A 25,854-nucleotide genomic window follows, 5' to 3' on the forward strand; every position below is an offset into this window, starting at 1 on the left:
TTCTTATTCTTATTTCCTTGGAACTGTGGTAATGCCTCTTCCTTTGTCTGGATAGAGGATAAAGAGGAGTGTGTGTGTGTGTGTGTGTGTGTGTGTGTGTGTGTAGAAACTAGCCTGCTGGTACAAAAGTAAGATTTTCATTGGTTTCTCCACCCACTTTTGCCTCTGGCTCCACCCACCACTGGCATGTGGCCCACAGAAGATTGCCCAGATGGGTTGAAAAAGTTCTCCCACTCCTTGGGTTGAAAAAGTTTCCCCACTCCTAGTCTATGTCTCAGAGCAAGTAAAGGAATGAAGCCAGACACATACCACCAAACAAAATGCCCAGAACAACTTAATTCAGCTGGGATTTAATTTTGGGCCACATATTTAAAGTGCTAACATATTTTCATTACCCCCCCCCAAAAAAAAGGAACATTCCACGCCATGGCCAACGTAGGCCTTACTAACAACAATAAATATTACCACCAACTTTGGGTGAGGAAGTGCATCACTCCCTTTTCTTTGCTCTGCAGAGGGTCTTGAGGGGGCAGGAGGAAGCCAACAGCACCATTTGTCCTGATATTCACATTTCCTCAGATGGCTCACCTGCCTCTTGCCTTAGGCAGGAAATGACATCACAGCTCCAGGCAATGGCTCCGAACTGGAAATAGGTGGTGTCAAGGAGTCAAGAGGAGGTGCCGCCATCTTGCTTTTGGTCTCATCACCATTGGCTTCCCATTGTTTTGTTTTTAAGCTTGCAGGAAATGGCTGAGGTAGTGTGAACACAGTTTAGCTTGTGTGTCAAAGGAAGGGGGCGGTAAAGCTAAACATCAGGATGGGGGAGGGGGCACAGGGGAGAAGTGAAATCCAAAGTGAGGACCTAAAGTGCATGGGAAACAACACGGGGATCCAAAGTGCATCAAGCAATGTTAGCCTTCTTCAACCAAAGGTACAAAAATAAATGTTGGCTCAGCTAGGTTGTGACAGCCTCCATTGCACTGTTTCCCCTGGCAGATCTCCTCTAAGTTGTGAGACCCTTAATACCATAAGGGCAGAAAATATGGCTCATAAGAGCAAATGATCACTTAGGGGTGGGTGTGCCCTTTGCCCTGATGTCCTTGTGGGTCACTGGCAGAAGGGCACACATAGCTCACCCCATAAATAGGACGAGAAGATAATCCCAACCATTGACACATCTGTTTTCATAAATGCATCAATTTCTATTTTCTTCGGCACTATCCCAGGTGCTTCATGGTTTTTCTTCTTCCTTACGACCTACTCTTCTCCAAGACTTTGTTTCCTCCACCATCCTTTCTTCAGCACCCCCTGTCACAGGACTTCATAGCATCCTATTGCATGTGAGCAAAGAGGTGAGGTGGAGATGAATGTCCTTATCTATAACACTTGGAGGATGCAGGAAAATACACATGTGGTTTCACGCCCACCCACACTTCGAATATAACTATGCATATCTATATATCTGAGAGAGATACAAATGTACAGTCCCAAACTTGAGTTGTTGCTGTGTACAAAACTGAGACAGAGAGGAGAAAAAAGGGAAAGAAAATTGAAAAAACGTCAAAGGTCTGATCCTGCATTGGCTTTCATCCTTTGTTAAAAGCAAGGAGGTTACCTGAAATCATTCATCTCCACCTGCCTGAGTTGATTTGAGAGTTCCAATCAATTTTGTGCATAGCAAAACTGGGAGGCTGTTGATTCCTGAACTAAACTTAAAAGTTATAGATGCATTTCCCCCCCCCCCCCTTCCTAATTCAAGGCTTTTCCTTTTGGTCTCAGGTTAAAGGAACGTGTTTCTTTAAATCCACTTTGCAAAACCAAACAGCATTTTCCTTCTGAAACCTCTGAATTGACTGCCCCCTGGGTTAAAAGGAAATAAACAGGTCGCAGGAGGGCTAAGGGACAGGGACCATTTCTTTCACATGGCTATTCACTGGAGTTTTCTTTGCAATGACCTTTGCCTCAAGCTTTCATGTCATGCTTTGTTACATTTCTGGAAACAAGACCCATGAATGAATGGGAAGGATGCAGACAGGGCTCTTAAAGTGGGAAGGTTCTTTGCGGAGTGCAACAGGTTGCATTTGGAAGGAAGACAAGAGTCCCAACCTTCAGGACAGGTGTTATAGCAAGGGGGTACGTGTAGCGTTAACTTGGAAGTTTAACCATAGTGCAAAATTGTGTAAATGGAAAACAGACGGTGGACATTTGAGCAAGAGGCACATTCCATCCAGCAGAGGGCAGCAGTGGAAATGCACTGATGCATGGACACACCAAGCCTGCATGGAACGGAAGCCCCAAGGGGTCAAAATTAGATGGGGTTGGGAAAGAGGAAGATGTTCCTTAACAAACAAGGCAGAGGTTACAGCACAATCCAATGCATGTCGATTCAGAAGTACATCCCGCTCTGTTCAGTGAGGTTCACTCCCTTGCAACTGTGTTTAAGACCGCAGTCTTAACCTAACAATGAAAAGTACAAATGCATTGACACTTTTCAACAAAAACAGTAAAAATAAGAAACGGTGGATAGTAGCGATGGGGAGAAACCGGCACTCACACACAGACATCACACACACACACACACAACCCAGACACAATCCCCAATGGCTGGAGGGGGTGCAAGTGGGTGGGTTCAAAGGCCGTAGTTGATGTGTGATAGCTGGAAACACATGGAGATTATTTCTTTTGCCCCTCCTGTCTTCATTGCTTTTCTGCGGGGTTCTTTTTAAACATACTGTTCTTTGGGACAGATGTACGGAGCCCTGGAACCGGGAGGTGGGCAGCAAAAGGAAGCCTCAGAATGGCGGGATGAGTAGGCGTCTTCTGGGAGATATGACAAGGGACTATAGACATATGGTATTCTTGCCAGGTACTGGTCTTCACGTGAGTAACGGCAGCTTAGGTAATCACCCGCATCCGGTATCTCTGTGTGACGCTTTCCAAAGTTCTGTGGGGAAAGGGTGGGAGGAAGAGCCACAGACCGTAAAATCACAAGTTTAAACAACATTGTAATGCCTTACAGGGCACACAAGCCATTGCATTACCAAGGCTTCATTCACAGCATACGTTTAAAGCGCCATGATCCTGCTTTAATCAGGCATGGTTTCCCCCAAAGAATTCTGGGAGCTGTAGTTTGTGATGAATGCTGAGAGCAGTCAGGAGGCCACCCCCCCCCCACTCCCAAGCTACAAATCACAGAGTGGTTCCTCCTTCACATGGAACTTTGGGAATTGTAGCTCTCTGCAGTGAAACAGGGGCTTCCTAGCAACTCCTCAGCACCCTTAAAATACTACACTTCCCAGGATTCATTGAGGGAAGCCATGGCTGTTTAAAGTGGCATCATAGCACTTTAAATGTATGCTGTGAATGTGGCCTTATTCTGCCCAGCATAAGATGAGGATGGTATAAAGCAGCTTTTGCCAACCCGGTGCCTTCCAGCTGTTTGGGGACTATAGTTCCCAGCAGATGGGAGTTGCAGTCTGAAACAGCTGGAGGGTACGAGGTCAGTATAAAGAGCATCCTTCTCATTGCTTTATATGTCAGGCAGTTATGCCTTATCAATTTGTTTATTTCATGTTTAAAAGAATGTAGGAACATTTCTATTTTCCACCCTTCCATTGTAGGAAGAACAACCCAAATCAACTCTGGGTAGCTCAGAGCATGCTAAAAATATCAGAATGGTTTTCTGGGTGTTAGGATGCACATTCAGTGTCCTTTGGTTTTGCAGAACGCATTTAGCAGCGGTATCTTAACATCCCGAATTGAGCAGATGGCCATGCGTTGAGGGAATAATAAATACACAGAAAACAAATGAGTTTCAGTCATAAATTCGAGGGGAAAGTAGTAAATCGGTAGATGGCAGAGCAGTTTTTGAGATCATCCTATGCAGAATCCACTTCCAGATTTCCCACCCCTTCCTTTCTGAACTGCCATGATGGATAAGCAAATCTGCCAGTTTTGTGATGGACAGATCTGTCAGTTTCAGTTTTGCTTGGTTCCTTCTTTTACCTGTCATAAGCTCAGTTTTCTGTAGCACCAGTTTACAAATTTTATTTTTAAGGCCCCATGAAAATTCATAAGCCCTTTTTGTGCACATTACTCAGGATATATGTGCTTTTGCAAACCATTTCCCCTAATAGGATGCATCTTTATATGTTATTTTCACTAATATATACATTTCTATGCACACTTCCCTCAAATCTATGTATGTTTGCACACATCATTTCATTGGAAAACTGCACTGCATAATTTTGGAGAACTGAAAAGTTTGAAGGATGGCTGCGTTTTGGTTTGCACACTGTTTCAGTAAGTGAAAATTAAATAAGTTTGCATTTGAACTGTGAGCTGAACTAGGGTTGCCATGTTTCAAACAGTGAAAATCAGGACAGTGCTGCCAACTGCAGTATTCTGGATACGTCCGGACGTATGGCAACCCTAGCTGAACTGAATTTGTTCCTCATCCTGTTTTGCATGATAAAGCCTTAGCTTTGCTTTCCAGTGTTTTCAAATCTATCTACCACTTAGGAGTTTCAGGATGGATGGATCCAATGAAAAAAGTCAGTGTGAGACAACCTCACATATAGTCCTTGTGTTAGCTAGTCGCTACCAAAAAAACTGCAATCAAAAGGTCCAGCGCTTGTGTGGTCAAGTTGACAACCAATCCCAACATCATGTGCAGACACACAACTGAGACCCCCATATGCGCCCTATATTTGAAGCACTAGGATGCCACTTTAAACAGTCATGGCTTCCTCCTGGGGACTGCAAAGGTGCTCAGAGTTGGTAGGAGGCCTCTCACAGAACTGCAGTTTACAGCGTGGTTTAACCACCAGTCCCTCTTTCCAGGGAACTCTGGGAATTGCAGTTCTGCGAGGGAAATAGGGACTCTACTAGTAACTCTCAGCACCCCTAACAAACCACAGCTCCCAGGATTCTTTGAGGGAAGCCATGGTGGTTTAAAGTGGTATGATACTCTTTAAATGCATAGTGTGGATGGGGCCTGAATGTTTATCACGCTTAAACCATTTCAAAGCCTTCTGTTTCCCGATTCAGTCACCATGATCCAGAGAACAGAAGAAGAAGAAAAAGAGTCCAACTCTGAAAAACAATTCTCAGGGAAAAAGAAATCAAAGAAAAATCTGCCATGTCAGTTGCTCATCCCATTTTGCTGTCTCTCTATGGCAGGTGAGTGGCACTGAACTCACTCCCTTCCAAATGAGGGCATGCTCCAAATGTAAGCTCAGAAAATGGATAATTTTTATATAGCCTCTCATTTGTATCAACCCTTCTGTTATCCACCTTTGTAAATTGCTCCCCAGACCTATCAAGTGCTTTGGAGACTAGGCTGTGGGAGAAATGTATAATTTAGCAGACAATTCCACCTTTTCTATGTACTAAGCAGAGTTTGGCTACGAAGCTGGAAAACACTTGACGGAATCCATTGAATAGACAGTGCTGCTATCTAGGGCAAGCGGGAGACAATGACGAGGCAAATCTGTATCAGCAGAACATGCTTGTTTGGCACATGCAAATGTCATGCTCACCCCTCCCCTCTTTGCTATTTCGTTCCCCACAACCGAGGCAAATGAAACCAACACGAATTAGGAGAAAAGAGCAGGAGGCGTAGGAAAGGAGGAGGCAGCAGCATTCCTCTAAGTGCTATCAGCAATGGAGGTTTCCACCTTGGCTTTGGGAGCGAAGTTCAGGAGAAGGTGCACCACCCCTCACAAAACAAAAGTAAGAAGCATGCCTGCAAAGTCTTACGTTTCCGGGTTCCCGGCCTCCTTCTGCACATGGAACGTTCATAGGATTCCTAGCCTGTGTAGCTCATGCTATTGTTGCCCCATTCACACCCACCTGTCTCCAGCTAGCAGGGACACTGTGGCAGCTCTGCTTGGAAGGGGTTGCAGGAGAAGGCAAGCCTCACAGAGTTGCCACCAACAGATCCAAAATGGTGGAGAGCCAATGAGGAAGATGGCAGTGGCGTCTCCCACCCTGTTCCTTCCCTCTACTGATCTGGACCAGAGATGGGAGAACAAACACACTGCGATGGTGAAGAGGAATAGCAGGTCCAGGGGAGCTCTTGACAGCAGGCCTCTTTGTGGGATTAGGGCCCTTAACATATACCTAACTATGCCAAGCCTTGATGCTGACCCTGCAAGGTGGGTATTTATCTTTTATCAACTTTATAGTTGATGGAACTGGCAAAATGTCTCAACAAGGTTTCTGGGCATCCCTGCCTGAAACTCACAGGAAGTGTTAAGTAACTTCCTGTTGTGTGGGCGTTGCATATGGCTATGGATTTTGAGGGAGTTGGGTCTGTTTAGCCTGGAGAAGACTGAGAGCTGTGCACAATATTCTTTTGAATACAGGAGATCTGACCCAACAAAGTGATCTTTGGGGAAAAGAAATAAAAAATTAAAATAGTCCAGTAGCACCTTAGAGACCAACTAAGTTTGTTCTGGGTATAAGCTTTTGTGTGCATGCACACTTCTTCAGGTACCTGCACACAAAAGCTTATACCTAGAACAAACTTGTTGTTGTTGTTTAGTCGTGTCTGACTCTTCGTGACCCCATGGACCAGAGCACGCCAGGCTCCATGGACAAAGACAACAGAACAAACTTAGTTGGTCTCTAAGGTGCTTTTTTTATTTCGACTGTGTCAGACCAACATGGCTACCTACCTGAATCTAGAATTTGGGGAGAAGGTTGCCTCTGGGCATGGGTTGATCTTTAACAGGAAATTGCCTTTTACCAAGTTCCTTGGGGCCATTTAGCTCAATACTGTCTACACTGACTGGCAGTAGCTCTCCAGGATTTTAGGCACGGTTCTCTTCCAGTCCTGCTTAGAGATGCTGTTGGAGATTGAACCTGCAACCTTCTGCATGCAAACCTTCTCAAGCCTTGTCTTGGCTTCCTATCACCTTTCTAAACACTTTCCCTTTGATCTGCATTCCACTTTCCGACTCCTTTCCTCCCTCCTTCGCTCTGACCTGCTTAGAAACCCTGTCAAGGGCTTTTGTTTGGCATCAAGGTCTTTTTAGATTGTCTTTCCTTGGGAGAAAAAGCCTGAAGGCTCAGGAAGAACACAAAACAACACCTTGCAAGCCCACTTGAGATCTGCCAACCCCACCTGCTGCCAACTTCCATGCTAAATATTTCATAATGATCGGGTTTGGGGTTTTTTTGGAGGGCGAGAGAGGAAACCACCCTTCACACACATTGAAAACAAAATGTCACTAATGATTTATTGATGGAACTGCAAAGTCAAATGGATTCATGAGGCAGGGAGCACATTCTGGAGAACTGCCTGTTCTTGGCCGGATGTGTGAAGGTGGATGAATGAAGTCTAGACCTTGACTGGAGCAACAGGGGTAAATTAAGCACTGGGGGGGAAATTGGTGAGTGAAAAGGCAGGGTAGTGGGTGGAGAAGGAATGCCTTGTGCTCCTCTTATGGAGTCATCCTCTCCAAGAAAGCAATATGAAAAGAGTCAGTCTGTGTGCGGTGTTTTTTATTTTATTTTTAATGCAACAAGAAAAGCTGAATGCTGAAAACTGCAATTATGCAAATTGGACAACTTTGCAGAATGTCACCTATTATCATTTATTCTGCATAATGTATTCCAATTTGATTAATCATGAGGAGGGACTAGGCAGGAGGCTGGAGACCTACCCGCTCCTGAGCACTTGCTGCCAGCTTCCAAGATTTTAGCAAACATTTTGCCACCACTACTTTCCCTGGCATTACAAGCTATTTGCAGCCAAAAGGCTTTGTTTTATTTTTGTTTTCAGTTTTACGAGTTAACAACAATAGTCATCCTTTACATTTATACCCCCCCATTTCGACTTCCCTCCTCTCCTTCCCTGGTTGCAAAATAAATTCATTTAATTACACTGCACCTCCCCCTTAACATCTTTTTTTTTTTAAAAAAGTTCTATCTACTTTCCCCCAAAGATCACCTTTTAACTGCTTTATTTTAAATTAGTCCTGCTAATGTATTTAGTTGTTTACAATGATTCTTCAAATAATCTACACAGCTTCCCCATTCTTTAATAAAGAAAGTATCAAGAAGAGAAGGTTTTGTTTAAAGGAAAGCCTGGATTTCTCAGAAGGCTGATTTCTGCACACAATAGGTTGTAGTCCACTAAGTTCTACTCAAGGTGGACAGACTGGAAATTAATGGCCCTTGGGTAGTAATGAGTAGAAAGTTGACAACAGTGCAATATATAATTCTGTGCCCCCCCCCCAGCTCTTGTGGGATCACTGGCCATAGTCAGTTTATATATGAGACAGCTCTGTTTATGCCATGGTTCTGTTATAATTTCAGATACTGTTCTTCTTAAAAAGATATATTATATTTTGGTAGTTAAAGATACAAATAATTTCCCATTGGCCACGAGGATGGAGTGCTTGGCTAAGCAGGAGTTTGTCAAGTGAATTTGATTCCTTATGATTCCAGAAATCGGGTCCTGGCTGGAAGAAGCCAATTGCCGTTGGAGGCGCCGGGTTGCCCAGGTCACAGGCGAGCCCCTCAATAGCTACAGTGATCATGCCTGTTATGGTGATTACATATTGATATGCAAATGAGCCCTGGGCCCTCTGGCATTTGATGGTGCTTCCAGGGTGGCTTCAGGGTGCTGAGCAAGCTGCCTGTCCAGACACAGGATAATTTTTTCATGTCAAGCTCACCATCTGCGGCCTCACACCATGAAGGTTTGTATGCAGTGAAGCCTTCAGGCCCAGATATCACAGAGCTTATGCATCTGAACACAGACTAAAGAGAGCATCCTTCACAGAGGCTCAGGTTGATTTACGAGAGGCTAAAGGACCGGGTGGCGCTGTGGGTTAAACCACAGAGCTTAGGACTTGCCAATCAGAAGGTTGGCGGTTCGAATCCCCACGACAGGGTGAGCTCCCGTTGCTCGGTCCCTGCTCCTGCCAACCTAGCAGTCAAAGTGCAAGTAGATAAATAGGTACCACTCCAGCGGGAAGGTAAACGGCGTTTCCATGCACTGCTCTGGTTTGCCAGAAGCAGCTTAGTCATGCTGGCCACATGACCCGGAAGCTGTACGCCGGCTCCCTCGGCCAATAAAGCAAGATGAGCGCTGCAACCCCAGAGTTGGCCACGACTGAAGCTAATGGTCAGGGGTCCCTTTACCTTTACTTTTAAAGGACCATCTCCTAGTTCCCACCCTTCAGCTTAAAATATTGGAAGATTTGGAGCCTCCAAGGCTTTTACATTTGCCTCCAGAGGTCATGTGTCTTCACGCACAGCCAGACGTAAGAACATATTATTACCAGGTCAGACAACTGTCCCATCTAGCTCAATATTGTCCACATTGACTGGCAGTGGCTTTTCAGAGTTGCAGGTAGGGGGCATCCCTAGTGTGACCTGGAAATGCTAGCGATTGTCCTTGGAACCTTCTGCATGCCAAGCAGATGCTCTGGAGCTGAAGGTAGAGAAGCAAGCAAAGGAGAGTCGGCCTTAGCTCAGGCATCTGCCAGCCAGTGCTCTTTGCTGCTCCTGCCAGTCACTCCCTGAATCTCCCCGAGTCTCATTTACCTTCAGAAAAATTTGATATTAAATTAAGGGTAATGAGCTAATTAAATTTAATGGGCACCAGTGTCTCTTTTCATCCCCGTGTCTTTACCCTCACCCTCCCGCCCTTTATCTCCAAAGCGATTCCTACATAAGGCTAAATTATCTCTTTTCTATTATTATTTTAAATGGAATGTCAAAATCCCGGCATTTTTTTAACAGCCTGGCAGATTCTGGTTGAAAAGGTCTTCATTTGATGGGTTAGGAAATGCTACATGGGAAACCAAGATTCCCTCCCCACATGCTCCTATGCCTCCAAATGTGTAGTAAGCCAAAACTCAACAGGGGAAGTTTTCCCCACTCTGTAGTTCCATTTCCACTATTCATGAAATTATTAAAGGTACAAGAGCCCAGCAGCTCAGGTAGTGGCACAGGATTGGATTGCTAGTGGTCACCTGATTCCCTGACCCACAAGGATTCTGGCTCTGGTTGTTTGCATCTTGGATCAAACTGCCTGCAGTTACCTCCTTTGACCAATAGGGCAAAGAGCAGGGAATTAATACATGCTCTACGGTGCTCTTGGACAGTGGAGAAATAAATACCATTTTCTTCCAATTTCATCTTCCATGAGTCCTCAACAAACTGAGCATTCACCTTTGGGTGTTTTAGAGTTTCTGTAACCTGTGTGGTTAGAGATGGGAAGTTCAAAGGGAAAAGGAGGCACCAGAAGCCCTCAAAGAAGCCTTGAGAGAATTCCCCCCCCTTTCTTTTTTTAATACAAAATGTGTCTCAGCTGGGAAATTTCGCTGCAATGAGATTACATTTTCAAAGTGCCATATGACTGGCTTTAGTTCTTACTTCAGAAGAACTGGGAGGGCTCCCAACTGTGGATTTTGCAGGATTACCATCCTTTCGCTGACAATAAAAATCATCCACCTCTGGAATAAAGAAACAAAAAATATGAGACCTCCCAAGGCGGATTGGGCGGGGGGAGACGGGCGCTCATCTCATCTGTTTCACGAGGAACAAATTCCCAGCTCAGAGGGAGAAATGCCAAGAATGGGGGGAGGGTAAGTGATGAGAGGGGAGAGGAGAACCATCTCAAGACTGTTGCTGTAGTTATTGATATGTAATCGGGAGAGGGGTGTCATTTGGGAACAAAAAATAAGAGCTGTTTTGGGGGGGGCTGTCTCTGAAGTTGAAAATCCAAAGAGTTCCCCCCAACTCATTAAAGTGTGGCATCATCTAGGGCAGCCTTTCTCAACCTGTGAGTCCCCAGATGTTGTTGAACTACAACTCCCATCACCCCTAGCTAGCAAGGCCAGAGCTCAGGGATGATGTGAGTTGTAGTCTGGGGACCCACAGGTTGAGAACTGCTAATCTAGGGGGAAGATCTGCTGCACAAATCTCACTGAATCTTCCCACAGAAATGCCCCCATGGGCCAGATCGGTCTATCTTTTCCTCTGCTCACTGGGCCTGGTGCTAGTAAATGCCACCATGCCAATGCTTCACTGCCCCTCTGCACACACACGCCATGGTGGGTTCATTGGCACCCTAGAAATGTAGAGTTGGAAGGGGCCCAAGGGGTCATTGAGACCAGACCCCTGCAATGCAGGAACAACAGCTAAATGATCCCTGGCAGATGGCCACCCAATAACTTCCAATAAAGGAGGGTTGGCCACCTTTCGAGGTGTTGAACATTGTTGAACAGATCTCACCATCCGAAAGTTCTTCCTAATATTTAGTCAGAATCTCTCTCCCTGTATTTTCAATCCCTTGGTTTGTGTCCTACCTTCTGGAGCTGAAGAAAAAACAAGCTTGCTCCATCATTCATGTGACAGCCCTTCAGATATTTGAAGATGATTTTCGTATCACCTCTTTTCTCTTCTCTTTTCCAGGCTAAACATACTCAACTCCCTCAACCATCCCACATAAGGCTTGGTTTCCAGACTCTTCACCATCTTGATCTCCCTCCTCTACACACGTTCGGCTTGTTAATACCCTTCTTAAGCTGTGGTGCCCATAAATGGATACAGTAATACAGGTGGGGTCTGACCAAGACAGAATAGAGAGGTACTATTCCTTCCATTGATCTGGGCACTATACCTCGGTTGATACAGTCTATAATTGCATTACTTTTTTCTGCTGCGGCACCACACTGTTGACTCATTGTAGTCTGCTAAGACCCCTATATGTTTTTTCACATTACGAAAATAGGCATGAAATCCAGGAGGTGAAACTATCTGTCAGCTTCCTCTTCCTCAGTCTGAGTTTTCCCCTGTATAACTCAGCAGAGAGGAGGAGGATGGGTCAAATCTAGAATTGGTTGGCTCTGCCTGTCACCTCCTATTTGGGCTCCCCACCAGTCCCACCAACCACCCATTTCCTTTCCACCACAGTGTCTCAGGCACTGGGTGAATTCAGTGAACTGCAGAGTGGAAATGGCAACCACCAGCAGAGAATGCCATTGTATTTGGCAGCTGCCATTTTGTTTTCACCACAGTGCCTTAGGGCTTATCCACACATACCAGGCATAGGCCTGCTTTGTGTCCAAGCTTTGTGTCCAAGCACTATTTTTTTTATCCACCAGAGCTTTCCTCATAAAAATCCCCTGTTTAGGGCTCAATCAAAGCACATGGCAATTCAGGTTTTCTGCAGACTGCTGTTTGCTCTGATTCAGCTTTAAAGAGCAGGGTTTTGTATGGAAAGCTCTGGAACAGAAAAAAGGGGTGCTCAGACATGGAGTTTTAAAGTGTAAGCCATGCCTGGAAAGAGTGGAGGAAAGGTAAATTAGGATAAGCCCTGAGATGGACATAGTCTGGGACATTTCAAAGAGCAGACAATAGGCTATGTCCCACTTTGGACTGAGAAAAAGAGAGCTTGGTTCTAGCTCTTGGACGGTGGCTTTTATCCAGCACAGGTAACAGGAAAAACTCTTGAATGCATAATTAGCAGAACTCACTTCCACTAGATGTGGGTTGGCTGCTGGCTTAGATGGCTTTAAAATGGGATTGGTCGTGTTCATGAGTGATGGATATATCAGCAGCTGTTTGCTTATTTATCACATATATATAGCAGCTACTTCCTGCAAAGGCGTCTAAGCTGTTGGCTATGACAACTCAGTGGAACCTTCCGATTATACCCAGGTTAGTCATATTCGAAGTTGACATTAATAGACGAAGGCTCTTCTTAGGATATAACCATCTAGGTATTTGCCAAACCCTACAACACCAGTATTTCCCAATTCGGTGCTCTCCAGAGTTTGTTGGATTACAATTCCAAGTAGGCCACGGCCAATGGTCAGAGAGGACAAAAGTTGTAGTCCAACAACATTCAGAGGTGCCATCATGGGGAAGGCTATCTTGGGAGCTCCTCCCCCCCCCATCCCCCAAATCCATCAGGAAAGGGCAAAAGAGAAGAAAACTTACTGTCCACTCTCGCTTGTTACATCTACGAAGACCTTGATCCTCATTCTGAACGCAGGACACGAGTGAGACACCGTAAAACAGAAAGGTTACTTTTGCCGCTCTTTGGCTAGGCTAGAACTAGTGTGTTCCTTACCTACTGCTGTTGCTTTCTCTACGGCAATCACAGAAGGCTCTACAGGGCTAGTGGCATGGCAGGGAGACAAAGGGAGCAGCAAGAACAGAGGGAGGCCCACCCAGCTCCATTGACACCCCACCTCCACTCCCGCCTTTCTGGCCTTGTTCACAGAGGGGTCCTGTAACCCCAAATGCTCCTCTTCCAACCCTTTGAGAAAACACCTGGAAGCAGCCTCCCCAAAGCCTTCATCCTAAGTTGCCCGGCACAAACGTTTGCCAGGCTTGATGCAGGAAAGAGGTCTCTTCTGCAGTTTCCCAGGCTGATGTGGCCATGGAGCAGCGATAAAAGGCATCTTGGTCAATATCAAAGTCCTGCCACCAGACTGACAGCAGACCTTTATGAGCAGCAATGAGCTAAAGAGATTGGCACATGAGGGACTGGTCAGTTTCAGTCTCTTGTTTTCCCCCAGTCTAAATTCAGTTTGCCACATTTGCTAACCATTTTGAGATTTTCTTTTTCTTTTCTTTTTTAAAGAAACTCACAAAGATTCACCAGCATTTTAGTGGACACTTCTCCTAATGTATACATTTCCACTAATATGCTGCATTTCTGTATCAATATTTTTTGCTAATATATGCACTTTCATGCACACTATTCCCTATTATATGCAGTTTTCTACACATTTGGGGGTTGGAGAAGTGCGTTGTCAAATTCAAAGTGTGAATTTCAAAACAGCTGCATTTCCACCTGTGTACTGTTTCGGGACATGCAAATAAGGTAAGTTTGCATCTAAATTGGGGTGTGGTGTGTGTGTGTGTGTGTGTGTGTGTGTGTGAGATCTATCCGGTGGCTCAGATTGTTACCTCCCCTCCCCCAGGTCAAATTTGACAGGTGGGTGGTGCCATGTACCTGTCAATCACCACAAGGCCTGAAAATCCCCCAAGCCCTTGCAATGTTCTTTGCAAGATCCGACAGCATTTATAAGCTAATTCAAAGAAGAATTATTATTTTCTCCTAATCTCTTCCAGGGCAGCAGCTGTGCCTGTCTTTAGGGGAATCAATAAGCAGTGTGCAAAGAGCTGTACCCTCTGCACCCCAGATCCCAGAGAAGCTGCTGACCATGTATCACAATGCCCATCATCCAGTGCTTCCAAACCCCATCTCACTTACTCGCCCTCTGCTTCGGTGTCTTTGCTCTCGACCTCACTCAGTATGACTTGCCACTTGCCACTATACTCTGTTGCAAACTTGTGCCCCCATATATGGCAAATTCTGGGCAATCACAGCATTGATGCCAAGTGCACAGCTGTGGCGAGCCAATGCAAAAATAAATAAATAAATTACAGCCCCCAAAACAAACACTTCCGTGCCTTTTGCTACAGGGGCTGATTTCCTGAGCCTCTGCCTGTCTTGCAGTACAGTGGTGCCTCACAAGACGAAATTAATTCGTTCCGCAAGTTTTTTCTTCTTGCGAGTTTTTTGTCTTGCGAAGCACGGTTTCCCATAGGAATGCATTGAAAATCAATTAATGCGTTCCTATGGAAACCGCTTGCCAGGCTGGCGGTGCGGAGAAGGGCTTTTCTCCCCACCGCAAGCCTTCAGGACAGGTACGGGAACAGAGGGGAAGGCGCGCAGCGCTTTTCCTCTGTTCCCGGGGCTTGCGTGGGAGGAGGGTTTTTCCTCCCCACCGCCAACATTCAGAACAGCATTCTGAATGTTGGCGGTGGGAAGGAAAACCCTTCTCCCACCCCAAGTCTTCAGGACAGCCTTCCGAAGCCGGGGGCGGGAGGCGGTGTCCCCGCCCCACCGCCCGGCTTCGGAGCATCCTTCCGAAGCCGGGCGGCGGGAGGAGGTGTTCCCCCCCCCGCCGCCTGGCTTCGGAGCAGCCTTCCGAAGCTGGGCGGCGGGAGGTGGTGTCCCCGCCCCACCGCCCGGCTTCGGAGCATCCTTCCGAAGCCGGGTGGCGAGAGGCGGTGTCCCCGCCCCACCGCCCGGCTTCGGAGCATCCTTCCGAAGCCGGGCGGCGGGAGGAGGTCTTCCCCCCCCGCCGCCCGGCTTCGGAGCATCCTTCCGAAGCCGGGTGGCGGGAGGAGGTCTTCCCGCCCCCGCGGCCCGGCTTCGGAGCAGCCTTCCGAAGCCGGGCGGCGGGAGGCGGTGTCCCCGCCCCGTCGCCCGGCTTCGGAGCATCCTTCCGAAGCCGGGCGGCAGGAGGAGGTGTCCCCGCCCCACCACCCGGCTTTGGAGCAGCCTTCCGAAGCCGGGGGGCGGGAGGAGGTGTCTCCGCCCCGCCGCCAGCCTTCGGAGGAGGTCCCAGGACAGTGGGGAAGACGCGCTGCGCTTCCCCGCTGTCCCGGAGATTTCCCTATGGGCTTTCGTCTTGCGAAGGAAGCCCATAGGGAAATTCGTTTTGCGAAGCACCTCCAAAACGGAAAACCCTTTCATCTAGCGGGTTTTCCGTCTTGTGAGGCGTTCGTCTTGCGGGGCACCACTGTATTTCATCTTAGGCTTCCCTCACTGTTACAATGCAAAGCTGAACACCTTTGGGCTAAATTAGAGGTAATGTGTACTGTTTGGTGATTTGCACACCTGTCTAGGTTTTAGGGAGTCTGGTCCAACTGCCCGTTGGTGGGCCATGCTTACTTGGAGGTGAGCAGCAGTGGTCTGAACTGCACCAGATAGCTTTGTCTAGCCACCATTTTAATTCCCCCTGTTACCCCCAATGGCCTGCTATTCTATGGTGTTCTGAAAAGTTAACATGGCAGCTAGACCCAGCCAAGTGTGCCAGTGCAGAAAAAGAGATATCTCATAGGACATTCACTGCAGACATTGGCAGGAGGCCCTGATGAATTGCTGGAGCCTTGGCTACTGCCCTAGCATGCCAGAGGCTGACAGCAGCCTTGTGTCTGTCCAATTCAGATATAAGAAGTAGGATACATTTTATATTTCAAGAAGGGGTACTTGAGTGAGTGAAGAGATCTGAAACCTCCACACTCCTTTGGTCTTATCTCCCTGCCCTCCATCACCACATTTCACTAGGTTTTACACATAAGTGGTACCAGGCTTTGCAACTTTCCCCCTCTCTTGACAGGATTCCTGTGTCCTTAACAGCTGCCTGGCTGACAAAAATTCAACAAGGGAAAGGTATTCTCTGCCTGGACACCATGTCCATACCCATAGCAATTTCTTTCACAATGACAAGGCAGTGGTCCAAATGATGGAAGTGGACTCAGTGGACTTTGTGATGGAGCAGAGCCAGGACCCTGGACAGGACTCAGGGCACTGGCTCAGAGTTCAACCACAACAGTTTCAGGACCATGGACAACAACCCTGCATATGATTGTGGGCAGGAACAAGTTGCCTCAGCACTGGTCTGCTGCAACCACCACAGATTTAGTCAGATTAATGCTCCACCTTTTGCGCCCTTTGGTGGAGTAATTGGCTCTTTCTAGGTGGCAAGGCTTTGGGTGGTGGAGACTTGGTCCATGGATACTCTGCAGGGCTTTCTTGATCCTCTGTTGTCCATTCTTCAAAGTTTCTAGGCTATGGGATGCTAAACTGTGGTCCTTCAGATGCTGCTGGACATCAACTTTCATCATCCCGACCATTGGCCATGGCAGTTGGCACTGAGTTGGCCAGCTAAATCCCACTTCTCAACCCTGTGAGCCTCTCCAGAATCTCTTGCTGTGTGCTCTTGGGTTGGCCTATTAGGACCGACCCTGAAGAAGTGGTGGCTTTTATCTGCACACACCTATCTTCTTTGTGTTTGGTTTTGCAACTTCTTGGCTTTCCAACCACCTTAGATAACTGTACAGCCTGGAATCCTGAACTCCAGAAGCCTCTCTAACCTCTCTCAATGCAGCTTTTTGCTGGATTCCTTCTCACCCATCTCCCTTGAGTATCCTCTTGCTCTGCTCAGATCCCAGAGCTGGCAGAACTGGCTGAGGACAGAGGGAATGCTCTTGGCTCTAAGCTCTCATGTGACCTCCCCCAACACAAGTACTCCTTTCCTCCCCATCTCACAATCAACCTCACCCTAGGCAATCACCAGACCAATTTCAAGTGGTGAGCCAAGTACTTTCTTCTCTGCCTCACCCATCCTCTTAGAAAACTTCAAAACCCTCCTCTCACTCTCCCCCCCAAGAGTACAGAAGCCCTGTCTCCAGAGCAAAGCTCCTGCCCACCTTCCTGTCCTTCCCTCCCCTCTGCCGTACAAAGCAAAAGAGGGAGGCAGGCCATGTTGCCACGAGCTACATGCACAAAGCGCAAGGCAAAAAGCTGGGTTCGGCTCTTGTTCTCTTTGAACAGGCAACACCAAAGGGGGAAACCATCCATTGCAAGGAGAGGAGCATGCAGGTCCATGGCAAGGAGAAAGAGGGGAGGGGGAAAGATAGGATGCAAAGGGGAGTGGGGAAGCCATTCCACAAAAGGGGGGGGGGAGGAGGAAAGAGACAGACATGAAGCCAGAAATCAACCGAGAGAGGAAGGACTGAAAAAAACGGTGCTTTGTTTTTGTGTACCTTGAGGCCAGAATCTGAGGGGGGAAAGGCCTACAGTGTCATGCTCTAGCATAAGTTAGCCTGGATGGTTGCGTACTCGACAAGGTCTCCGCCAGCATGGATCGAAGTCCTGGGGCTGGGTGACGTCGCCAGAGCGGAGGTGTCCAACTCTGCGTATTGGACGTCGGAGTCCTTGCTGTTGCCAGAGTTCTGGAGACGAGAGAGCAGTGAGGCATGGAGACGTGGAAGAGGGTGGTGGCGGCGGTGGAGGACAGGAAGGGAACAAAGTGACGACATCGGAGGAAAGTGTGTTGTGTGAGGAAGAGACACAAAGGCAGAGAGGCATGGAGGGGAGAGAGAGAGAAAGATGCACGCACACAAATGCACATGGACGAAAACACACAACCAATGGGATCGTGCCAAGAAAGAAACAGGAAGGAAGGAAGGAAGAAACAGAGGTATGGGGTGGGTCATGTGTGGGGCAGGAAGACAAAGTGAGGCAGAAAATAAAGAATGACAGTGGGGAAGAGATAAAAAAAGGTTTAAAATGAACAGTAAAAAAAAACGGCATCGTACATCGCATTGAGGACCTGAATGCTTGCCTGTTCCATATTAACAATTGTATAGCGTATTTGAATTTGCCGTCTTTACTGGTTTCTTCCCTGCAACAACAACCCTTCAGAGTCAACTGCTATGATTCGAGACCACCATCAGGAGAACCGTATAGTAGCAGGGCCTTAGCTAGGGGGTGGCAAAGTGGGTCACCGCCAGGGGCGCAGGTGAGAGGGGGGCACAAAATTGAAGTCGGTGCTTTTCCTGAAACTGGTGCCCCTGTGCTGCAGGAGGCTCTGGGCTGCAGGAGGAGAGGTGGAAAGAAGAGTTAATTTGTCTGTGGCTAGGGGGCGCAATCTGGATGGTTCTGCCAGGGGCGCAAGATCACCTAGCTACAGCTCTGTATATCAGATGTCCTCTGCCAGATTTCAAGTGGGGAGGGAGATCACCTTTAAATGCACCACCTTATATTTATACCGGGGGCTGCTCATGGGCACCAATGTGCCCAACTGTATCCTCTATGGTGCCTGCAAAAGGACCTCTCTCTCATTCTGCTCTTTCAGATGTGGCAGCCATTTTGTATCAAGCCACACATTCCATCGCAGCAGCCATTTTAGCAGCTGCCACACACAGCACTTTTGAAAACCCCAAAGGCGCTCGCTGGCCTTCAAAGGTGGACCCTACAGAGAAAAAATACAGCTCCCAGAACCCCCCCTGGAAACATGGGAGGATTCTTGAATCAGTGTAAACCTGTGGTGTGGAATATACTCAAAGACCTGGGCCCCCAGATCCAAGACCAGCCTTCTCAGTATTGTCTCTCTTTGGACACCCGTGACATCAAACACACCATTCTAAAGCCATGAAAACATGGCAGCATCCTGAATCTGTGCTTGACCAGGTGGGTTTTATTATTATTTTTAACATACACAGGAAGGGACTGTTAGCAGAGGACCCTCTTCCTCTCCAACTTTAAGGACTGGGAAATTAACAGTTGAAGCAGCATTGTTGAGACAGCCAAGTCTTCAGATTGGGGGGGAGGAATCTCTTAATGAACCTCCCCATCATTACCCCCCCAAACCCCCAATAATGATCTCTCAGCTTTTCCCCACCACATGAGGCACTGCCTTGTCACAGATATTATGCAAAAGGTGCTTCATTCCAAGACACCTCCCACCCCTTCTGAAATGGTTCACAGCCATTTACCAGCTGTGGGGAAGCCACTCAGAGAGGTTTATGGCTCCATAACAAGCACTTTAGAGCCTGTTGTTACAAGGGCTGATTTCCTGAGTAATTGCCTCTGACTGCCTCAGAGTACCATATCCCGGACTTGGCTCTCTGTTAACATGGCAGAAACTCGGATGCCTTTGCTGATGAGAGATTAAATAGCACGCTCCTGTCCATCTTCCCCATCGCCATATATTTCTTAGTCCCTGAGAGGAAGAAATTCAACAGGGGAAGATTTCCCCCACGTATATGTGCAGCAGTGGTCCAAAACTGTACCTGTTGAGTTTTCCTCACATCAAGAAGCTGTTTTTAAGGCACCACTGTGGTGAACCAGAAGAAAAGCACCAGAGTTTGGAAACCCTGCTTGTGACAGGTAATGTGCACAGCAGCCGTTTTCTGCCAGGACGTCTACATAGGGCTGTGGTCAACTCTGAATTTGGCAAGTAAGAGGCTCTTGATGGCTGGATTGTAGGTGTTTCCTGGGTCCCCTTTAGATTGCACTGCTTCTTTTAAATAAAGGTAGTGGTGGGGAAAGGTCTGTAGCTCCCACCACCTTTATTGTCCTCCACTTGGTAAGGATTCAACAGCAATCCAGCCTGGGCACACAGCTCTTGCCAGGATTACATTTAGTTTGGCTCTGTGAGATTACAAAACGCTCACATCTTCAGCTCCTTTCTCTTCTGGCTACCTGCAGATCTTCAACATACAAGTAGATAAGAAGACATCACCCACTGACATCAGCACTAGGAGCCTCAAGAGGAGGAAAAAATTGTATGGGAGGGGGCAGCGCTTTTTTCTAGAAAAATAGGCGCTGGTACTCACCATGAAGTTGCTACAGTAAGTGCCACACTTTTCAACAACAAAAAGAGTACCTCTGAGTACCCCCTGGAGGAAGAGCACGGGGGGGGGGGGGGATAGAGAAGGACAGACCATAATAACCTGCCACCCTGAAGCAGCTCGGAAGGTAAATATATCGCTGAGCATGCCCAGGGTCTGAGGACTGACTTGCAAGGACCTGTCTCTGCAAGAGAACCAGATTCATCATCCATCTTCGTTCTTTAATCAGAATGAGAGAGTTTGGGGGCAGGGTCTGGAATGACAAATTAGAATTGGATGCAATGGAAATTTGCAACTAGTCCCTGCAACCACCCTGATTCTGGAACAACATAAACATTGGACAAAAATGTCAGTTTCGGTCCCTCCCTGTTTCCTGTTCTCCTAATCTTAAAATTAGTTATGGCCACTTCTGCACAAGTTTGTGATATTATTATTTTTTAAGCAGTATTTCTGTGGAAAATCTGTCTCCATGTTTGTGTGCATTTCACTCTAATATACACAGTTCCATACTGGTGTATCATACACATTTTTCTAAAGCAATTTTCTCCAGTGTACAGCATTTTCGAACATTCTTTTCCATAACCTACATTCTTTTTCTGTATGCATTTTTTCAAATGGAAAGTTATATCACAATATAGGGAGAAGGACAGATGTCAAAGGACAGCTGAGTTTGGGTTCCCTGAGCAAATTTCCTTCCCAGTCTTACAGAAGAATGCCACCTATCCTCTGGGCTCAGAATTCCAGAACCATTCCATTCATTATCATTTTCTTCCCCCTGATCAGAGTTTTAAGTTTAGGTCATTGCTCATTTCTACCATGGAAGCTCCATCTCTTTCCTCCCTCCATCCCACTTATTCTTCTTCCCCTGATACTCTTTCTAGGTTCCCCTCTCTCTACCACTTCCCCTCCCTATTTTGTCCCCACCTCCAACCTCCAAACCTAAACAAGTTTCCAGCTCTGCACCACCATCAACCAAAGGGACAGGTGTGCAGAGCCTGATGGTTGCAACAACAAGACATTATTGGACTAAATCAAATTGAAATGAGGCGGCACTGCAGTATTCATTTTTGGGAAAGTGAAGGGCGTCCCTTCCTTAGCATTACTTCCACACTGTTTTCAGTCCTCAGGGAACTTCATGTATGATCAGACATCCCTACAACTCTCTCCCTCTCTCTAGAGGATGTGGGGTAGTACAAAGAGAAGAGCCCACTGATTGCTTCCTCTCATGCTGAGTTCATATACTGCCAAGCAAAAGGTTGCTGCTCGGCTTCCCTGCCCCTGGGTAGAGAAGTGGAATGGCAATATCTTGCAGAATGCCTGCCCAGTGGCGGAAGTCATGGTGGGCCATGGCGGCTGAAGGCAGAGGCATCAATCCCATTTTACTTCAGGTGGCAAAATGGGACGGGTCTTCCATGAATCAGTTGCAAAGAAGTTGTTTTCAGAATGTTTTAAACTGTTTTTAGAAATTTATTTTGATGCGTTTGCCACTCTGGTCTCCCAAGGAAGGAAAGGCGTGACATAGTTTTAAGAAATAAACTACAGCACCACAAACGGTCCAGTTGCAATCATTTAATGAGCTAGGGCCATACCGCTAAATATATGATAAGGCAGGTGGGCAGGGGGAGATAATTTATGAAAACTTGTTTGGGATGGCCTTGTTCAGAATATGATGCCCACAATCCTCCAACTGATTTTACACAGGCCGTACCAGAGACCAGGTGGAAAGACTGACCCCAATTGCAATGGAACACAATCAGAGAAAACCAATTTACAGTTGACCTCTTTGTGCTGATTGCGGTGATGCAGTTGACCCAGTTCCATTCTGAGGCTTGTTGTACCTCAGTCAGTCAAGGAGTGTAGCCTTTGGGCTTGTTTTCAGTGCTTGGATTTAAACTGATACAACAGGGGCCTGCAACAAAATATTGCAGCATAGCGTGCTCCTGTTTAGTTCCTGCCAGCCAGCCAGCCAGCCATACCCTCTTCCAGGTTACTCCATTCCCTGCTTCATTGATTTCCAATTCCCTAAGCCCTAGCAATCAGTCAACACTCCTCACCAACTGAGCATGCTCAGTCCTCACTGGGCCCTTTGGGGGATTATCCTCCTCTTATGCTTCCCCTCCCCTCCCCACTTCTACAAAATTTGAGGTTCCCCCTATGTCTGCTGATCCCTCCCTCTTGCAGATGGCATGTTGAATGTGCATTTTGTGCACCCCCCAAAAGAAATGACTCTTCCCGAGACTTTGGGCATTATAGTGGACAAAACTGGCTTAAACAGACCAAGGATCTGATCTGTTCAAAGATCAGCATCTTGAGTTGCTAGTGCTGCCATGGACTTTTATTCCATTTGGCAACAGCCATCCTTATGTCCCAGGAGATATGGGGAGGTGGCGGCACTGCCTGTATCACCGCATAATGTGCAGGCACCTGTTGCCTCCATACTAATGCTGCCATTGTGCTTTATCTGCTTTTCTCAGAGTCCCTGGCCTGACTCTGGAACCGCCCTGCCTGGCAGGGACTAGGCAGGCCACATGCCTCTGGGACTGTTCTGCCAACTCAGAGGACCTGCTGATTTAGGAGTCTGCTAGGAAAGGAGCCAGCTGGCAAACTGACCACAACATCAAACAGCAACCGGCATTAATGTCCAGGGTCATCAGCCCAAGCAGGGCAGACACAAGGCACAGAAGTGAGTCCAATTTCAGAATCTGAGGGTGGTGCAGGAAGCTCAGGCTATGTTCACACCACACAGTGCCTGTGATACGACTTTAATGGCTTTCTCCTGACGAATTCTTGGAACTGTAGTTTTCTAAAGGTGCTGAGAGTTACCAGGTGACCCCTATTCTCCCCCCAGAGCTAAAATTCTCAGACTAGTGTAACAATCAATCCCTCTTTCCAGGGAGTTCTGGGAACTGTAGCTCCGTGAGATGAATATGGGGTGTCCTAACAAGCAGGGAGCTGCCACGCTAAACGATCGATTTATTACAACTGTGGAACAGATATTATGTGGCACTTGCAACAGTGCCAAATCTGCAGATTGAAGCGGTTGAGTGGGTATCTGTGGGGTAAAGCAATACTGCAAGTAAGCTGGTCCCTAGCCAGTTTCTGTATGAAATATCATAAAGGTAGAGGAAGTGCAGTAAAGGACAAGGAAAGTTATTTGAGACTTTTACGTTTAGCCAAAAAAGATGAGGTAGGGAAGACAGGATGGAGGTTTCTAAAATTATCGTCAGTAAGAAAAGAATCAATAGCAATAAAAGAAGACTCACAACACTAGAACTCAGGGTCATCCCATGAATCTGATGGGCAGCAGGTTGGGACTGACAAAACAAAGCGATTCTTCACCAAGGCGCAGGCAGCTTACAGAACTCACTGCCTCTTGATGCAGTGCTGGCTGCGAGCTGAGATGGCTTTACAGAGGATGACCCAAATGAATACAGGAGGAGTGATTTGTCAGAGGCTGATAGCTGGAATGACGGTACAGAAGCTCCAGGGTCAGAAGCAGTGTACCCGCAAATAAGAAACATTAGCGTTGAAACAATATAGAGAATGATCATCTTGCTCTGCTTCCCAGTGGAATCTGGTTGGTGAAGCCGGGAAGCAGGTTGCAAGTGGGCCGTTGGTCTGAACCAGCAGGACTCTTTAAAGCCCAGCTCTTTGCTCTTCTCATTTACCAAGTCACATGATGATCTGCATGGTGCACACTGTTGTTTGGGATGTGAATTGGTGCCCTCCCTGACCATTTGAAGCTTGTTGTCTAGGGCAGGGGTAGCCCATGTGCCGCCTTGAAGACTCCAACTTCAAGGGGGAGTTGCGTTCTAATAACATCTGGAGGGCACCACATTGGCTACCCTCTGATCTGTGGCTCTGGATCACCTGCAAAGCAGCCAGAATGACACAGTTTGGGGTGAACTGTCACCTCCATCACCTTCCTCAAGGGGCCCACCTGGGCTGGTCTAAGGCTTTGAATGTGCAGCTTTGGGAAGCGCCGAGCGGCTGTCTCCCTTGCATATGGGTCTTGTGAGCCCATCATGGGCTAGGGAGAAAAAGCCACCTTCCCCCTCCTGTTCTGTATTCCTCTCCCTCCTCCGAAGTGGCCTCTCGCCTGCCTCTCCACTCAACTCGCTTCGCCTTCGGTGACCCCCCACTAATCTCCCTGCTGTCGCTCCTGCTTTGCATTTACCGTCTTCCTGCCTGCAGCTGAAACAGATTCATACAATACAAGGGCTTTCAGAAAAAAAGTGCTGTCCTCATTTAGCAGTCAAGCACCAGCACGCTCCGCTGGCAGATCACCCATCTGCCGTGGCATCCGCCTGCCCTCCCGTCCCCTCTCTCCATGCTCTGTCTTCCCAGTCTTGGGCATGCTGGCTGGTGGGAAGCCCTATGCTTCCCCACAGGCAAAGCTCCCCCTTGGGGACCTGCACACAGGCCCCCTGAATCATTGTTGTTGGTCTCCTCAACGGTCTGAGTCCTGCAAGAGGGATGCAACCAGAGACAACAGCAAAGAGCAGCAGCCATTGACTCTGGACCTGCCCTCTCCCCCTTTCTCATCTGGTCCCACGGCATAGCCCAGCATCCCAAAGGGGCTACTTCTCTTTCATATTGCACCATCACCATTTTCTCCCAAGCTGATGCCCTGGCAATCCACCTGAAATGATTCACAATTCCCATCTCACAAAGTTGGAGAAGTGCTCGCAGGATGTACCACAACAGCCATTGCTTGCTATGAGTGACAGGCTTAAGATTATACAAAGAAACACCTGTGGGTTTTTTTGCTTCTCACCCAGAAAAGGAATCATGATACAGCAAGGGGTTCTTGATGGGAAGTTACCTTTTGGGGATGAGTGGGTGGGAGAGACCTAATAGCTGAGGGAGTCAGACTGGACCACCAGCTGACTACCAGGGTGCTCAGGTTGTATGTCAGGAATGGGGCACCAGTTGCCCTCCAATTGCTTTTGGACTCCAACTCCCATCAGCCCCAGCCAACATGGTCAATGGTCAGGGTCTATGGGAGTTGGGAGTCCAGCATCTGATTTCCCATCTCTGATATATGAAGCAGCATTCCACACTGCCTACAAAAAAATTATTTAGATGAGACATTCCCTCCTGAGAGCAAGGAAGGCCTCCTTTTGAATCAGGAATGGAGCCATCTGTGGCACACCAGATGTTGTCGGACTCCAACTCCCATCGGTCCCAACCAGTATGACCAATGGTCAAGGAGAATGGGTGTTGTTGTCCAGCTGTGCCTGGAGGAATGGAGGATCCCCATCCCTGATCCATGGAAAGGTCCAGATTGTGGGCAGGCAGTGGCCCCCATCCTTACCATCTTGTCAGAGTGAGGGGTTGGCTCGGTGGCTGCCATGTCATAGTAGGGGGGTTGTGGTGGCAACTTCTGGATCTCTTCCTCTGGCTCCTTCATGTTGTCCAAGTGCACAACCTGTGGTTGGGGCGAGTAAAGTTCAAGAGGGCAGATTAACATCCTACTAAATTGACTTCACAAATATTATCAGTAGACCATCCATATTATTTGCCTATTAGAATTATCTTCTGTCCCTCTCTCCCAAACTCCCTTTCCCCCTTAATTCTATTTCATTCCTCCCCTTTTCTTTTCCTTGCCAAATATGCAAACTGAATTACAGTATCCCTTGAAGGAACTATGGAAATGACTAC

The 25,854-nt window shown here is 47.4% G+C and overlaps 1 protein-coding gene across 3 annotated transcripts in view; it reads right to left on the reverse strand.

Annotated features, from left to right (window-relative positions):
- Positions 1-334: 334 nt before the first annotated feature.
- The window catches only part of NECTIN1 (nectin cell adhesion molecule 1), a 195,753-nt gene continuing 170,233 nt past the window's right edge, over positions 335-25,854 (reverse strand). For 2 of the 3 annotated variants that reach the window (XM_077919646.1, XM_077919645.1), the window contains 2 exons: positions 25,508-25,621; positions 335-2,944 (listed from right to left, as the gene is read on the reverse strand). In XM_077919646.1, the coding sequence (XP_077775772.1) occupies positions 2,723-2,944; positions 25,508-25,621 (336 nt within the window). In that variant the 3' untranslated portion in view covers positions 335-2,722. Of the gene's footprint in view, positions 2,945-17,598; positions 17,788-25,507; positions 25,622-25,854 lie in introns of all 3 variants that reach the window. The other variant, XM_077919648.1, reaches the window with a different exon arrangement.

This window comes from Podarcis muralis, chromosome 15 (genome assembly GCF_964188315.1).
Source record: "Podarcis muralis chromosome 15, rPodMur119.hap1.1, whole genome shotgun sequence".
In the NCBI taxonomy this organism is placed as follows: domain Eukaryota; kingdom Metazoa; phylum Chordata; class Lepidosauria; order Squamata; family Lacertidae; genus Podarcis; species Podarcis muralis.